The sequence below is a fragment of the Mytilus edulis genome, chromosome 3 (assembly GCF_963676685.1).
Source record: "Mytilus edulis chromosome 3, xbMytEdul2.2, whole genome shotgun sequence".
Lineage (NCBI taxonomy): Eukaryota > Metazoa > Mollusca > Bivalvia > Mytilida > Mytilidae > Mytilus > Mytilus edulis.
Genome location: NC_092346.1, coordinates 40,678,301 through 40,695,736, shown reverse-complemented (window position 1 = coordinate 40,695,736; position 17,436 = coordinate 40,678,301). Strand labels below are relative to the sequence as shown.

At 31.8% G+C, this 17,436-nt stretch overlaps 1 protein-coding gene across 1 annotated transcript in view; it reads left to right on the top strand.

Moving 5' to 3' along the window:
• Positions 1-17,436, top strand: part of LOC139516510 (uncharacterized protein ZC84.1-like) — a gene marked incomplete in the record, with an annotated part of 35,019 nt that continues 17,583 nt past the window's right edge. Inside the window, 8 exon segments of the mRNA XM_071306663.1 lie at positions 1-183; positions 8,203-8,287; positions 8,822-8,863; positions 11,022-11,054; positions 11,836-12,003; positions 12,622-12,786; positions 14,069-14,122; positions 16,789-16,929. Coding sequence (XP_071162764.1) covers positions 112-183; positions 8,203-8,287; positions 8,822-8,863; positions 11,022-11,054; positions 11,836-12,003; positions 12,622-12,786; positions 14,069-14,122; positions 16,789-16,929 — 760 coding nt within the window.

Genomic DNA, 17,436 nt, shown 5'->3' with positions numbered 1-17,436 from the left:
CGGATAAAAATATAAACACGTGTAACATAAGTTAAGTCACTTTATATTGAACTAGAATGGGCTACATTTCTGTTTTGCGTTATTGTTTTTAAAGTTTGAAAAAAGGAAGACATGAAGTACGTCTTTGGTTTATTTATTTTGGCAACGATCACCTTAAGAGAAGGCAGTACGACAGTTACGACAGTAAGATAATGATTATCTTTTTATTGTTTTTATTATCTTTTTTGTTATATTTACCTTTATTCTTCAATATTTTTTAAATACGTATTTTGTTAAATTGCTTATTGATACTTGTAAATTAGAAATAGGCATCTCCCTGGATTTCGTTGATTTCAAGATTTCTACAACATGCTTATAAAACGTTTGTAATGCACTAAATATTTATTCGAAATCCACAATAATCCCCCGAAGAATATTAACTAACAATTGTAGACCTTTTTATCATTACATATTTCATTCATTGGCCGGGTTTGACAATACTTTTCTTCATTTAAGTTATATCAGCTCGATATCGTATTATATTGGGACCTCGAACATCACCGAAGTTACATACATTGATATAGGAAGATGTGGTGTGAGTGCCAATGAGACAACTCTCCAGCCAAATAACAATTTATAAAAGTAAACCATTATAGGTCAATGTACGGCTTTCAACACAGAGCCTTGGATCACACCGAACAACAACTTATAAAGGGTCCTAAATTACAAGTGTAAATCATTTTAAACGGGGAAACCGACGGTCTTATCTATATATAAAACGAGACAAATACGTATAAATTACACAAAAAAAACGACAACTACTGTATTGTCGAGATGCGAATTTGTTGCTGTAAATTTCCTTTTTTACAGTTATAATTTATCACTGAGTCGATACTTCTGGTACGCAGTACCAGTTCATTACTCAAAAGACAAAACTTTGAGAAAAACGGATATTGTTGTAATGTTACGTATAATTTAAAAATTAAGGATAATCCTTGCACATTCATAACTCTGTCTTCTTGTCAGGGTTTATATATCTAATTCTTTAGTTTATATCAGTTTATTCAAGGGTTTAGACTTGCTATATATGTTGGCTACCAGAATCATATAATAAGTTGTATTTGTCAAACAGGCATATGAGACAGCCATATGGTATCATTTAATGATATGTACTATCTAATTTTTGGACTATCTGATCCTTTCACTAAATTGACTTTAGGTAGTTCACAAAACAGAAGATTTTAGAAAATCACAAATCTTTCCTTTGCTTGTTTGGTATCAGCTTTAGAAAGGACGATAGAAATGTTGTGTCATTATACTGGAATAAAAAAAAACGTAACATAAATCATTATCTAGTACGATGGAAGCTGTCGTCAAAATGTTCATATTTTAATTTACAACATATTTGTTGAGTTTTTTTTATATCAATATTCTAACAGCCATTCAATTTTCCAATGTGTACTTGTAATGCTCCCATATGATGCAGAATTCATACAAACGTTCTCGAAGACAAAGCAAAAACTTGATTTAGTTACCAGAAAATTCATCTCATTTGCAATATTACATTTACAATAATTGTTATCAATAACCTTGATTGTAAGTCTCATATTGGGTCGTTTGTTTTCTCTTATATTTGAGTGTGAATTCACATTACTATAAGACGTGTCACGATACTTTTCTATCCCAAATTCATGTATTTAGTTTTAATGTTATATTTGTTATTCTCATTGGATTTTGTCTAATGCTAAGTTCATTTCTGTGTGTGCTACATTTTAATGTTGTGTCGTTGTTCTCCTCTTATATTTAATGCGGTTCCCTCAGTTTTAGTTTGTAACCCGGATTTGATTTTTTCTACCGATTTATGAGTTTCGAACAGCGGTATACTGCTGTTGCCTTTAGTCATGTTGATGCTGTCGAATATTCAATGCCTTATTTATATTCATTATGAGCTTATCCAGAAAATGGATAATTTGTTCCAGTCATCGTTTGTTGATGTTTAAACATAATGGACTAGGTTTTAAGTTATTAGTTAAAATCAGGCTGTTAGTTTTCTCTTAGACTAGTGAAATGTTTGTTTACAACTAATTTTGTCATTGAATGAACTTTTATAAGTTGCTATACAATAGAGATTTTCCAATTGTTGATGGCTATTCTGTGACCTGTAATATGGTAATTAAAACTCCATAATTTAATGTTTCAAGTTTTTCCCAATCAAGGAAGCATCTGAGGGAGAATGTTAGAACTGGCTTATTTATGAAATTTGAAAGAAAATTGAACTACACAAAAAAATGGTATCTCCTAAGTTTATGGGATTCATTTCTTGGTTGGCAAATGCAAGTATTTTTTTTCTCCAGGGTTGAGAGTATTCGTGTTTATTTCTGTCCGTCCGCTAGCCGTTGTCGGTTGTACTTGATTTTCAATCCATGACTTCCACTCTAGAGCTCTTTGATATATAACACCTAGTTAAGCCACATCGTACGAAACGCTTTTAGTATTTTATATCTTTGGTTTATTTCTAATTTTAACGATTTTGCTAACAAGTGTTAATCATCACAAAAGTAAATGGCATTGTTATTACACGAGTCATTTGTCAATTTTCGCTGACAAATTGATGAAAAAATACTAATATGTTTATAATAGCGATAGGTCTTATGTGAAACCAGATGTTTTCCGAATGATTAGATAAACATCTAAATATACTGACATGAATTTCACAGTATAAGCAATATTAACTTATGATTCTATCCTCTCGGAAAAAATGAATCATATAAGAATCAGCACTTTTATTCGTAGGAAATTAATCACTTTTAAATTGAAAAGATTTTCATTTAATAATGCCGAAATATTGAAATTTGATTGCGTTTGATAAAAAGAAAACTTTCATGTTCAATGTCAATTTATTTGTTCGATGCAAAGTCTAAATATCTTAGATCTGATATGATGGAATAAACAGGAACCTTTTCAAAAGCAGTTGTTATTGAAATGTCATCCTCACGAATATGCAAGACGACCGAGCTTTGCTGCTAGAGGTATAAATCATCAACTTAGTACACAAATGTTGAAATCCCCCATTTAAAGCGTTGATTACCTCTTGTTTGGGGATATATCATTATAAAAAGTTTCCAAATAAATTTAGGAGATGAAGGGCAAGTGACAACGAGTAACTCAACCACATACTTAGCAAAGGCAGTGTTGAGGTCAGCATTCAGTCTTATCTAAAGACGGATGTCTACAAAATATACAATGCTCTTTCAAGTAAAACAACAACAATAAAACAAACAACAAACAACAAACAAACATAATAATAGGACAACGAATCGCGGTCTTTGATATTGTTTTTTTTGACAGATTACACCTCTCTTTAATCGTTGAGAACGTATATAAAAGAACTAAGAATAAAATTCTACAAAAACTGTTTGAACTAGATTACACAACACATGTCTATAAAATGAGTCAGAAACCTTGTCAGTGTTATCATGTGACATGTTATATGCGTTTTATTTTTGGAAAATTTCGATGTCAATTTAATCAAGCTTTTATTTTTATAGTTAAATGTTTTTTTTGCGCACAGCTTTTGATGTGTATTTCGATAAATTTATTCGAAATCTTATATCTATAGAATATACATATATACCCCCCCCCCCAAAAAAAAACCCCACAAAAAAACAAACCAGCTGAATACAATTACTGAAGGGTGGTCGGATATAATCACCAATGCATTTTTGATAACTTGAGCAGCTTTTTTCTAGCCTTTCTATGCCTACATCCACTATTTGTTTATAAGAATATATTTATTCTAGAATGAAACCGGCAGTTGACAAGTGCTTGATCGTTAAAATCAAACACCGCCTCCGGGTGCGGGATATTCTTACAGCTTGAAGATCTATTTGTGGACTTGCCTGCTGTTTGGTCGAGTTGTTTGCTCCTTGACATTTTCCCCATCACCATTCTTAATTTTACACATATATATTTTGTCAAGAAACGCAATAAGTACTCAGCTCCATTATTTTTCCCATTTAATTAATTACAATCAATGATCACAAACTTAACCATACGCAGTATTAATCTCCTTTGATCTACAATCTTCCAGTGCGTAAACTTTTCTAGATGTGAGATAGTTTTCTCAGTAATGTATATCGGAGTAAATATTTGTTAAGACTAGTCAAGTATTTCAAGCTAAAAAATGACAAATACTATAAAAAACATATTAAACTTATTAAGTTACATAAATGTTCTTTTAAATAAATCAAACACATAAAAAACGAATGGATAGCAACTGTCACCTGACTTGTTACATGCATTAATGTATAAAATGATAGATTAAACCAGGTTTTATAGCTAGCTGAACTTCTCACTTGTATGAAATTCGTATCAAATTCAACTGTATTGACAACGATGTGTCATCAGAACAAACAGACATGATATTTAAAAATGTCAAAACAAAGGAGGTACAGCAGTCAACATTGTGTTAAAATCTTAATCAATATAACAACAAGCAAATATTCATCAAAGAAGCATAAAAAGGAATATAGAAAAAGCAAACATTAGCATAATTGAAAGACATTGATACAAACATTTACAATAGCACAATAATAATAAAACGATGACGGGATGTACAGAGACATGCACAAAGTATTCGATGACAATGGCGGCGTGTTTACGTTTCAAAACGAAAGTGGCAAAGTTCATGCTTGCGCTGTAAATAAATCAACCAATGAAATACAACAAAAATAAAAACTTACCTTGTGTCCTTTAAGCTTGATAACATTTTTATATATTTTATATATATCCTTTCGGAATCGACTTGTATAAACACTGAATATAGTCAGGGGTAATGCTGACCCAAATACGGTGAATTTTTAGGAACAATTCATTTTTAGATTTAATCTTCCCAGTACGTGATTGAAGTTTTCTATTTACATGGAACCAAACATTTTCAGTTATATTCAAGGCAGAGGACTATGCAGGCCAACTCTTACCGTTTATTCCGTTCCGAGCTACAATCTCTTGAGTGAACGGTGCACGATGGACAGGGGCGTTGTCATCCCGGAAAAAAATAATTTCCTCCCAGAAAATGTCGAGCTATTACTGGCCACAAATTTTCATCAAGTATTTCTTATATATTTGAATCAGGTATATTTAACAGCATTAATATTGCCTTCTAAAGGAATAAGTGTACCGACACCATTCCAGCAAATACAACCACAAATCATGACTTGATATTTAGTTTGTGAAGTCCGCGGTTGAACAAGGTCCGGTCTCCAACCCTCGTCTCTTTCTCTCCATACGTACACACGTTCATCATGTCCAATCATAATTTTGCTCTCATTAGAGAAAATATTATTTTTTCAGTGGTAATTAACCGTCCATCTATTTTTTTTCTCTGCACCGTGCAAGTCTCTTTTTCCGATTGACTTCCTTGATCATGATTTTATTCCTATTTACACACTTGTGATACCCATGTTTATGTAAATGGTGCTGAATGGTAAGTTTAGACAAGGGAATACAGTTTTCTTCATTAAACTTGTTTGTTATGTCACACAAAGAACTCCTCCGACTTGTTTTTACCATGCGTTCTAGATTGTGGTAGTCGCGTGGTTTTACAAACAATGGTCAGCCACTTCTTGGTTTATCCTCCTCAGAACCTGTGTATATAAATTTTCGTACATTGTAAAAAAACTGTTGACTTGGGAATTTCAAGTACGTCGGCGATTTAAAGTGTATTTCCTTGATAGATTCTTATTTGAACTGTCGACAAATTTTGTCTTAGTCCATTTTAATGACAATAATGTTAGCTGTTCAGTGAATAATACGTTATAGATAATGCATATTTTAAGGTTTTTCTTGTAGAACACCCCGAGGTGTGTTACAAGATAAACCTTAAAATATGCATTATCTGACTTATATACCATCAAAAAATATTATTTTTTATAAAGATTTTCAAAATTTAGTATCCTATTTTACCGACAAAACTAAAGTGGGATATTCCTTTATAATGCGATCATGTTTTAATACGCCCTACGGCTAATTTAGAATGTGAAATAAAACTCACTAATGAATCTAGATATAAACCTTTTAAAAAATATTATCCATACACAATAAAAAATATTACTGTAACTGCATGATGTAAAACACAAATGTATTGTTACCATCCGATAACGGTGTATGACAAATACAAGACACATTGTAAGTAATTTATTGTACCACTTAGTTTATGGAAAAGGGGGAGGGGTATTTTTTTTCTATTTATAATGTCATTTCTATCGCGGAAAAGTGGTTATTTGTTTTTTAACAATTTTAATTGAATCGAATGGAAAATTCAGAAAGATTGTCTTTTGAAAAGCAATACATTTTATTAACAGATAATCAGGATATAATTATATTCCCTCCGCACCCGACCCTTTTATCAGCGTTTATCGTCCTGAACATGCATGAAATATTTTCCACTGGACGTTAAGCAAGCAACCAAAAATCAATTAATCTATTCAGTGTGACTCAATAAGATTTTCAAATCTAACAAACGAATATGTTAAATCTGGCTTTTAATTGATGAAAGGCTTTATTAAAATTCATCTCACATATATGATAATGTTTCTTTATTGTAGCGATAAATTAACAAAACTTCACGTTATTTGTTTCTAAAATTAAAATGCGGGCAATGAAGGTTTCTTTTACATCTATCATCGATTGAACTTTAAAAAATAAATTTCCAAATCGACAACAAAAAACATCAGACGAATAAAATTTTGATGTAAATTATAGATTGCATTTTTATCAAGGAAAATAATGACCTCACACAGGTTATTATTTTATGCCTTTGAGCATATTTCATTTAAACATGGTATCGTCCTGGTTGATTCTGAAAAGAATGACCTGTCGTTCTAAAAGAAAATAACTCCATATAGGTATGGGGGGGGGGGGGGGTATGGGTGTTCTAAAAAAACATGTTTCACCCGCCGCAATTTTGCGCCTGTCCCAAGTCAGAAGCCTCTGGCCTTTGTAAGTCTTGTAGGATTTTTAATTGTAGTTTTCTTGTGTATAATTCGGAGTTTAGTATGACGTCAATTATCACTGAACTAGTATACATATTTGTTAAGGGGCCAGCTGAAGGACGCCTCAGGGTGCGGGAGTTTCTCGCTACATTAAAGACCCATTATTGGCCTTCGGCTTCTGTCTGCTCAATGGTCGGGTTGTTGTCTCTTTGACACATTCCTCATTTCCATTCTCAATTTTATTATTTTCATTTGCACCCAGATTGTAAAAGTAAAATTTGTCAACAAATTTGCAACGCCTACATTTAAATTATGTATTTGTACCAACACTTGCAAATCCTCTAAGCACAGTGGACCTCTGATAGGCGGCAGTTGGAAGATTTGTTCAGACTTTTTGATTTGATTTAGTTCTGCTGTCTTATTTCTCCTTTTTAAACAACGTGTCATATGGATTCTGGAGACAAATACTTATTGGCAGTAATCGTGTAATAAATCCCCGTGCCTTTCGTATTAAATGTTCATGAAAGATTCTTAAAAGAATTAAATTACGAAAGCAACAAGTGTTTTGAACAATATTCCTACATTAAAGTCACATGAAACTTAGGAAAAAGACTGATTCATCTGTTTTTTTTTTTATATATAAATGGCTAGTTTTTATTTTAAAACTTATAGTACATATACCTTTTCTGAAGAAAACTCTTTAATTCCAGACAACAATTCGCTGACTTTTATTCCGTATGCATTTACCTCGGTTTGACTTTTTTTGCAAAAAATCAGATGATCGCAATTATGCAAGTATGAAGGGTAAAACAAATTAGCAGAAAGAATCATAGACATTGCTCCGTCATCGATATAAACTGACCTGTAATGGTTTGTTATTTGGATGGAGAGTTGTCTCAGTGACACTCATACCACATCTTCCTATATCTATTTTATTGTACGTGTTATACACATGCTAACCTAAATATCCATGCGTCTTTGTTGGTTGTTTACAAAGGTGACAATTGGTAAACTGCGGCTTTAAAAAAATCGACCATAAATAAAGCACAACACTGACCGAGTGCAATATTTTTTTGGACGATTATACAAAACAGATACGTAAAAATGATAAAATCAGAAGACTCAGTATATGATATAAATTGGTTTAAGAACTGGACTGACATTGTTTTCACTAGTCACTCGTTTCATATGCCTTAAATAATTATCCATGAGTATGTGTGTTTCTTTATAGAAGCCAGGATGTCCACCAATTAATCCACAAATCAGGTGTGTTCATTTTCACGAACAATGTAAATCGGATTCAGAATGCGAGCCAGGTAAAATACAGAATAGGTTAATTAATTTATGACACATTTGTTTAACATCCAATGGCAAACCAATAGCATCAAAAAGTGACAGCGACACCTTCAACACGAAACTAAAAATTCTCATGTTATTGTTTGAAATAAATATATAGAGTAAAATAAGTCAATCGAACAAATAATAAACCAATCAAATTACTGTTTGAGACATGATTCCGTCATATATTGCGAAACAGTATCAGATTTGTAGAGTTTTAAAGTTTAAATCTTTGTACTTTTATTCGGGTCAAGATTTGTTCTAATGTATGAAAACCATTTTAAGCATTACGTCAGATGTACATAATAATGATAATAATTATTATTAATTATTATTATTATTATTATTATTATTATTATTATTATTATTATTATTATTATTATTATTATTATTATTATTTTTATTATCTTTTTTATCATTACTATTATAATCATTATTATCATCAAGGATTTGTATAGTCTTACTATACAAATCCTTGTTATCATCATCATTTTTATCATTATCTTTTACAGGACAGTTATGTTGTGGAGATAATTGCGGAACGAATTGTAAAGGTATGTATTTGCATCTAAATGTTAATAAATCGAACAGGTTGACAAAGTTTGATAAGAAAACAAAGATTGAGTTATACACGTGTCTGTTGGCCAGAAATAAATAAACATTTTCATTCCCTGAAAGTAAAATGATATTATTTGCTTTGTTTCATTTAAGTTGAAAAACAGCGTGCAACAAAAACCTAATAAACCATACATTTCAAGAAGTTTCATATAATGAGAAGGAAATTAAGAAGATAGTACTTTAAATAAGAAGCTGTAGTATCAGTGCCATTGAAACGACTCTCCATCTGAGTCACAATGTTAACATAAAGTACTACATAATATAAGAAAATGACTGTACCAAGTCAGGAATATTATAGTTGTTATCCATTCGTTTGATGTGTTTCAGCTTTTGCTTTTTGCTTTTTATTACAATCTTTTCATTTTGAATTTCCCTCGGTGTTCGGTATTTTTGTGATTTTTACAATAATAGGTCAAAGTACGGCCTATAATTTGGCTCATACCGATGAGCAAGTTAATAATGCCCCCAAAATGATTATTGTACAAATATTTAAACAGGAAAACCAAAGGTGCAACTTATTATATAAAAATCAAGAAACGAGAAAAACATATGAACCACACCAACAAAAGGACAACCATTGAACAACATGCTTTAATAAGCGTTAACTTTCACCCTTAACGAAGACAGAATGTTACATTGAAAAATAAAAGCACATACCATAAACTACCAACTGAAATAGCTTAACTCGTTCAAACGAAAAACAAATGTGATATACAGAAACAAACGATAACTGCCTAATTACGCACTCCTGATCAAGACATGTTCCTAACCATTTTCTATTAATGGAATGGTTATCGTTGATTCTAAATGAGTTTGATTGTTTTGTGTCTTTATTTTCATCCTTTTTTTATAGTAGTGGTATGTCTTGAACTAGTCTGAGTTCAAACAATTTCAATGAGTACCCACATGTGTTTCCTGAAACACATATATCAGGCAATATCTCAAAAGTTAAGAAGGTTATCTTAATTTACCGTAAATAATCAGGAACACCGAAACCCAAAACCTGGAATCAAGGGTGTAGAAGAACTTTATTAATAGAGAAGCTTCATGACCGGAAACAAAAGGAAAAGTCAAATTCGTTTGAGATAATTTTGACTCGGGTAATTGGAAACGAAAGTTCGTCATAATTTCTAACCTAATCAATGGAAAAGTCATTAAAAATAAAGTAATGAAAATACCAAATTCTGATGAGATAGAAAACGGAAGGTGTATAATCAAATGGCAAAATCAAAAGCTAAAACGCATCAGATGAATGGATAACAACTGTCATATTCCTAACTTTATACAGATATTTTCTTATGTTATATACTTATTAAGGAGTGTTCGTTTCAGCTAGCGATAGTCTGCAACCCGTATTACTACAAATATAATTATTGGAATACCTAATTATTTAATTCGAACCGTTAAGTTTGGTACCGTTAATGATATTCGAGGTAAATGATAAAGCTGTGCATGTTGGGTTTGCCCGTATTGTTGGACATATTGATTGCTGCTCTTTTCATTAAGCTTTTAATATAGTATATATAATTGAATTAAAGCTTTTTGTTGTCAGTCAAACAAACTTCTGAAGCGCTATCTCAATATTCCTGTATCAGGAACGCCTATATCCAAACAATTGAAATTCGAGTATGAAAAAAACATAAAAATTAGATAAGCTACATTGTATACATGTATGTGATTTAGGTATTATCGCTATAATGCCCGTTATTCAGAACTTCTGTAATGACAGGAATTATCATTTATATGGTCATAACTAACTTATCGACTGTTTACCAGATAATTTTTCTTTGAAATAATAAGGATTTCTACCCCAGCCACTGAATGCTTAATTGTATTTGGCATACATTTAGGAATTTTATTTTCTAATATTCTCAAATTTAGCTCTTTATTTGGTCAATTAAACTGTGTGTACGAGTGTCAATGACAATCCTTTTGAAGACGGAACGCGCATCTGATGTACAGAATATAAATCATGTCATCTATAAAGAGTTAATGTTAACCCCACATCTCATACTTATATGATATACTATTTTGTTTTACCTTACTACTTTTTTATATTTAACTTTTAAGAACATGATATTTTTGGTATTTCAGAACCATCTCCGCTACCACCGCCAACACATCCAAGTGAGTATCATAAACTCTACTTTTAATATGTATGCCTATTCACAATAGTTTCGTACGAGTAAGAACTCAATTTTGATGGTCTTTATAGGTTTTTTTTTTGTAACAGGACTAACCAGAATGTAATGGTAAGTATTATACTCTTCTTGAATGCCCATTATCAACTCATCAACTCATCAACTTTCACAATTCTCATTAAAAAATCCACAAATAAACCATTTGTTTAAAGAAGATGTTAAATATCTGGAAAGGAGATTGACATCATAATGCATGTACAATGCATGCCTTATCATAATCCAATTTCCTAGTCTCCTATACGTGTTTGGCATTATTGTTTCTTTTGAAATTAGTATGAATAAATTAAGGCAACAGTAGTTTACCGCTGTTCGAAAGTCATAAATCAATTGAGACAAAAAACAAACCCAGGTTACAAACTAAAACCGAGAAACACACATCAACAATAAGAGGGAAACAAAGAAACAACAGACACACTTAAGTGCAACAAAAAACCAAACTAAAATGCAACACACACAAAACTACTATAATATAACAATTGGAATTTTCCTGACTTGGTACAGGACATTTTAAGAAAAAATAGTGGGATTAACCTGGTTTTGAGGCTAGTCAAACTGCCCGCTTTAATGGCAAAGTTAAATATAACACTAATGACTAATGACTAAATGACAACATTACATGACAGGACTACAATACAATTAGATGGAAGAACAAATTAAATATTAAAATTTAAATGTGAAATAAACCTTGTATTCAATTTTTTTTCCAGATACATGCTGGCTCCCAAAAGTTAAAGGACCATGTAAAGCATTAATACCTCGATTCTATTATGATTCTAACACGTATAAGTGTAGGAAATTTATCTATGGCGGATGTCAAGGCAATGCAAACAATTTCAAAACTAAAAGGGAATGCAATCAGGAATGTAAAAAGTCAGGTATAATTTTATATAGTAATGTTTACATTGTAGAGAATGCAATGTTCTACACATATAGATCTTAGAGCAGCAAATAAACAATTAATATCTATATAGCCTTCATACGTTTCTGTTGGAGAAACATCAAAAAGCGTTTCGGATGCTTGAAATTTATGAAATGTTGTTTTCATTTTTTATAGCTTAGGATAATTGAATATTCACTATTTGTAGAACAACTTGATGTGATTTTTGAATACGTTTTCTCATTGTTTTTTTTTTAACGTTAAGAGACATCATTTTATGATAGAAATATTTACACTAAGATGGCATTTACCCTTTGAAATTACGTCCGGAAAATATATTTGAAAATACTTTTACTAGATTTTCAAACATAAACACTCTATAAGTTGTGATGTTGTTATGTTTTTTTTTCTATATATATGCACTCTCAATGAGATCACTAAATACTACGGCGATTTTGCATATCTCCAAATTATGACTCGAACAAGCAAATTTAAAACTGTATTAAAGGGTTAGAGGGAAGATTCCAACTTGGTAGAATTCATAAGTCCAAGGAAATAGACAGCACCTTATAAGCGTAATAATTGTTATCATTGTAACGTAGTTTCTGTCTTCCAGTTTGTACATTACCAAAGGATCCTGGACCCTGCAAAGGATCATTCAAGAAATGGCACTACAACGCAGCAACAGGGAAATGTGAAAAATTTATTTATGGCGGTTGTAAAGGAAACGGAAATAGATTTAATCGTTATAGGGGTTGCATGAAAAATTGCAAAGGAGTCAGTATGTATATTTAAATGATTAAATGAGAAAAAATACCCTTAATTAAATGATTATCTGTATGTGATACGACTAATCAGCCACAATTCATAAGTTTTTTTTGTTGAGGGGGGGGGGGGGGGTTTGTTGTATATTTTTCTTGGTCATTAACAAAATATTAAAAAATGTCATACATGTGCTTTCAGTGCACAATTCTTGAACTTCGTTCGCCAGCAACGACTAAAAGTAGAGGTAGGACAGTCCAATATCAATGAACACACATTTAAGAATTGGATGCTTCTTTTTATAACTTCGTTGGGGTGTAAAAGCGTTGACCGAAGTACATTTTGTATTCTGCGCTTCATTCTAAAAATACAACCCTATGAAGTTACAAAAAGAAGCATTCAATACTTATAATTACATTTTTTAGCTAGGTTCATGACACACGATTTTTATCAAGTTTTTATCTAATTTACCCGTGCACTTTATTGTGTGACCTCGTGTCATCATGAGTGATAATTTTTATTGTGTGATGCAATTGGTTGAAAAATTACTCGACGTATTATAGTGAAACAAACATCTAATGTAATGATTTAGCTATATAACCGAAAAGGTACATGTAAATATGGGCCATGTATGTGTTATCACAGTATTTTGATTTTCAGGTATAGACAAATCATCAATGTCTTGTATTTTGTGTAGTGATGTCTTGATCACACGTTAAGACTGCCGTTGACGTTCTTGCATCGGAATAAGTGCATTGAAGACATCCGCAATGTTTTGATTTTGTCAGTTGTGCGCATGCGTTTATGAAGAAGAATTTACATAACAACGTGTTCAATAGAATTTTTTTTTCTGTAATAGTTAACTATTTATTCTTTAAATTAATGAATGAAAAGGCACTTGTCCATATTCCAAAGTCAGTTATCATTAAACTGAATTACTGAGCTTCCAATTAAGCAAATTTTACAATAGCTTAAAGTCTTTGCTGAAGGTCTCGAAACAAGTTCTATATTTGGATTTTTACTGTTTACATTTGTTTTGTGTTGGACACGGATGAGTCTTTTGTAGATGATACACGCGATCATCATAAGATTAAAAGCCTTATCTTCTTCGATATGATTCGAATATTTGATTTGATATTTCGCAGTTAATGACAAAATGTTTATGTTCTGTGTTGACAAAATGCATTTTTCCGTATTGATTGATTTAGAGTTATTCCATTAACTTTAGTAATTATAACAACTTTCTCGACTGAGTCAAAACAAAAAAAATAGAACTTTTTTCGTTTTTTTTTGTATTTTAGAACCAACACCACCACCATCACCATCGCCACCACCGCCACCACCAACTGATCCAGGTGAGTAAGATAATTACTCTACTGTCAATATATACATGTACGCTTATGTACATTTGTTTATTTGTCTATTGGTCTTTAAATGTTTGTACATGTTTATCAATATATCTGCTTACCCTTCCGGAGCACCTGAGATCACCCCTAGTTTTCGTGTTGCTTATTATTCAGTTTTCTATGTTGTGTCATGTATACTATTGTTTGTCTGTTTGTCTTCCTTTTTTTTTTTGCCATAGCGTTGTCAGTTTTTTTCTCCGATTTATGAGTTTGACTGTCCCTCTGGTATCTTTCGTCACTCTTTTACCTTCAAAATACTGATTGTACAATTTTCCACGAAGGCAAATATTCCGGATTGTAACTTAAATTCTTCTTTCATTCAGATGCGTTGGTATTCGTGTGTTTTTTTTATTTCTATTTCAAATGCTGTTAGTTCTGGCGTTTTGATGAAATAATGATTTCTTTGATTGTACCATACAATATAGCATATGTAAGTGTTCTGCTATTATATGAAAAAGAAGCTGTGGTACTAATGCCAATGAGACAACTCTCCATCAAAGACCAAATGACGCTAAAAATAATAGATATAGGTCACCACACGGCCTTCAACAATGAATAAAGCTCATACCGCATTGTCAGCTATAAAATTCCCCAAAATCAAAAATATAAAATAATTCAAATGAGAAACGAACGGCCTAGTAAATGTACAAGAAAAATTGAAAATAGTAAAACAAATTTGTCAAAAAAGAAACAAACGACAACCCCTTAATAATTGGGTCCTGACTTGGGACAGACAGACACATACATACATATATTTGTTTTCTTGAGGCCAGTTTAAATAAAATCAGGTTTACGTTCATTGTAGGGATTTATAATAAGAAGAGATAACTGTATTGTCTTTTATGGTCCGAACGCATCAATTAGCGACGCCTTTGATGAGCCAGTTAACGAATATCTGGACAATGGTTGTCTTTGCTACATTTTTGGAATATTTGTTTATACGTAAACTGTTTAATTATAATTTGGCCGAGGCCTTTTATATCAGTTGTTGAAGGCCTTGTGTTTTTCTCATTGTTGAAGGCCTTACGGTTGTCTATAACTGCTTACATAAGCTTAAATGGCTTTTGGTGAATAACTGTCTCATTGGCATACACATTTGATTCGTTATATTTGCAAATTACTTCAACTATTGCAGCTTATTTCTTTAAGGCGAGCATTTACGATATAGTAAATTTTAATACGATATTTAAAAGAAATTAATTCTAGTTATGTTAGTGGTTTTTAAATTGAAATATCATTAGCGAGGATAACAAATTCTAGGTGAATATTTTCATAAGGACAAACAAACATCCACATTTTTGTTTGGGAGCCGTCTCCGGGTGCGGGATTATCTCCATATGTTTTAGACCCAATGGTGTCCTTCAGCTGTTGTTTGCTTTGGTCGGGCTGTTGTTTCTTTGGCACATTCTCAATTTCCATTCTTGCCTTTATTATTGTTGAAAAAAACAACATTGAAAATGTAAGCCAAAAGATGTTTTTTTAATATAGTAATTATATATTATAAGATGTCCTTTTTCATCAGCCCTGATACTATCCCGAGAATCAATATCAGCCCGTGGCACTAGCCTAGTGTATATATGGGTCTAGGAATGTTCCCTATATGAAAAAAGACATATACAAAGGATCAATATTCAAAACAAGTCATGTCGCGAAAAGATTGCAGTAGTTCTTTAGAAGTAACTGCATGTTCATGTTCTGTATACGAATGGGCAATTTAAATTTTTTACCTGGTACCTTTTGTTAGCTATTATTCGTGTGTTTCTCTGTCCTATATTTTCTCCCATTATTTGTATTGTAGTCCTGTAATGTAATGTTGTCATTTTAATGTAATGTTTAATATTGCCATAAAATCGGTAGGTTTTGCATGCCACAAAACCAGGTGGAACCCACTATTTTTTGTCTTTAAATGTCCTGTACCAAGTCAGGAAAATGGCCATTGTTATATTATAGTTCGTTGATGTGTGTGTTTAATGTTGTGTTTTTGTTGTGTTGTAGTTCTCTTATATTTGATGCTTTTTCCTCAGTTTTAGTTTGTAACCCGGATTTGTTTTTTTTTCTCAATCAATTTTTGAATTTCGAACAGCGGTATACTACTGTTCCCTTTATTTAAGGGTTTACGCGAGAAAAAAATCTGATACAATTTCAATATGCTGCTTATCTAGTAAAAATAATTTTTTGATAATGTCCGTTCCGGAATACATCTAAATCATCATAAATAGAATAAATGTGATGATATGGAAAATAAAGATTCGACGGGAAAAGCCACACTATGCTGTTTGATAAAAAATTGTGTATCAATGTATTTCGAAAAGCGGTTTACTACTGTTGCCTTTATAAACCAGTAGAGCAAGAAAATATCTGAATCTGATAGTAGCACGATCAATGCATGTTTTTATTTTCACAATTCTCCTAAGTAACAATTGTCAAGATACGTTTTGAGTAACAAAGTAAACTGGCAATACGTTTGTGCAAAGTAAATAAATAAATAAACAAATACCCATAAAACCTTTCAATCAGGGTTGCTATAAAATTTGAAATTAAATGACAAAAAACGAGAACTGGGTTCATTTCTATTCTTTAATACATATTACAACGTTGATAGTTTATCTTTCAAGGCAAATCAAAGCCTGGTATGTGTCCAATACCAAACGGCAGACCTGGTATTTGTGTAGAAGCATGTGGAGGAGATTCTAATTGCCCAGGGTATCAGAAATGTTGTTCTAACGGATGCGGACATGTGTGTACCAATCCTGCAGGTATCTGAAACTTTCAAGCAGTCAAAGGCTTTGAATTTCATGTTCATTTGCAAGTTGGAGATACTGTTTCGGTTAAACAAAATCATTAGACAAGTCTAAAACATTTTTTTCTATGGGATGAAACTGTATATAAAAAAGAAGATGTGGTATGATTGTCAATGAGACAACTCTCCACAAGAAACAAAAAAACACAGAAATTAACAACTATAGGTCACCGTACGGCCTTCAACAATTTATGCATACATGTAGTATTAAACATTTTGATTAAAAGATTAAGGAAAAATACCAGGCTTATTATCTGACACAACACACGCGCGTCTAAGTCACAAGACTCATCAGTGGCTCTCCAAAGAAAACAGATGGATGATGTAATCAATTACAAAGTAGATGATTTTTTAAAGATTGGAAAAATAACAAAATTAATGTTTTATCTGGATAGGGTCATTTGTATCTCAAAAGAATCGTACGAAGTAATATATGTAATACAGTAGTATTTTTTCTGTGCAC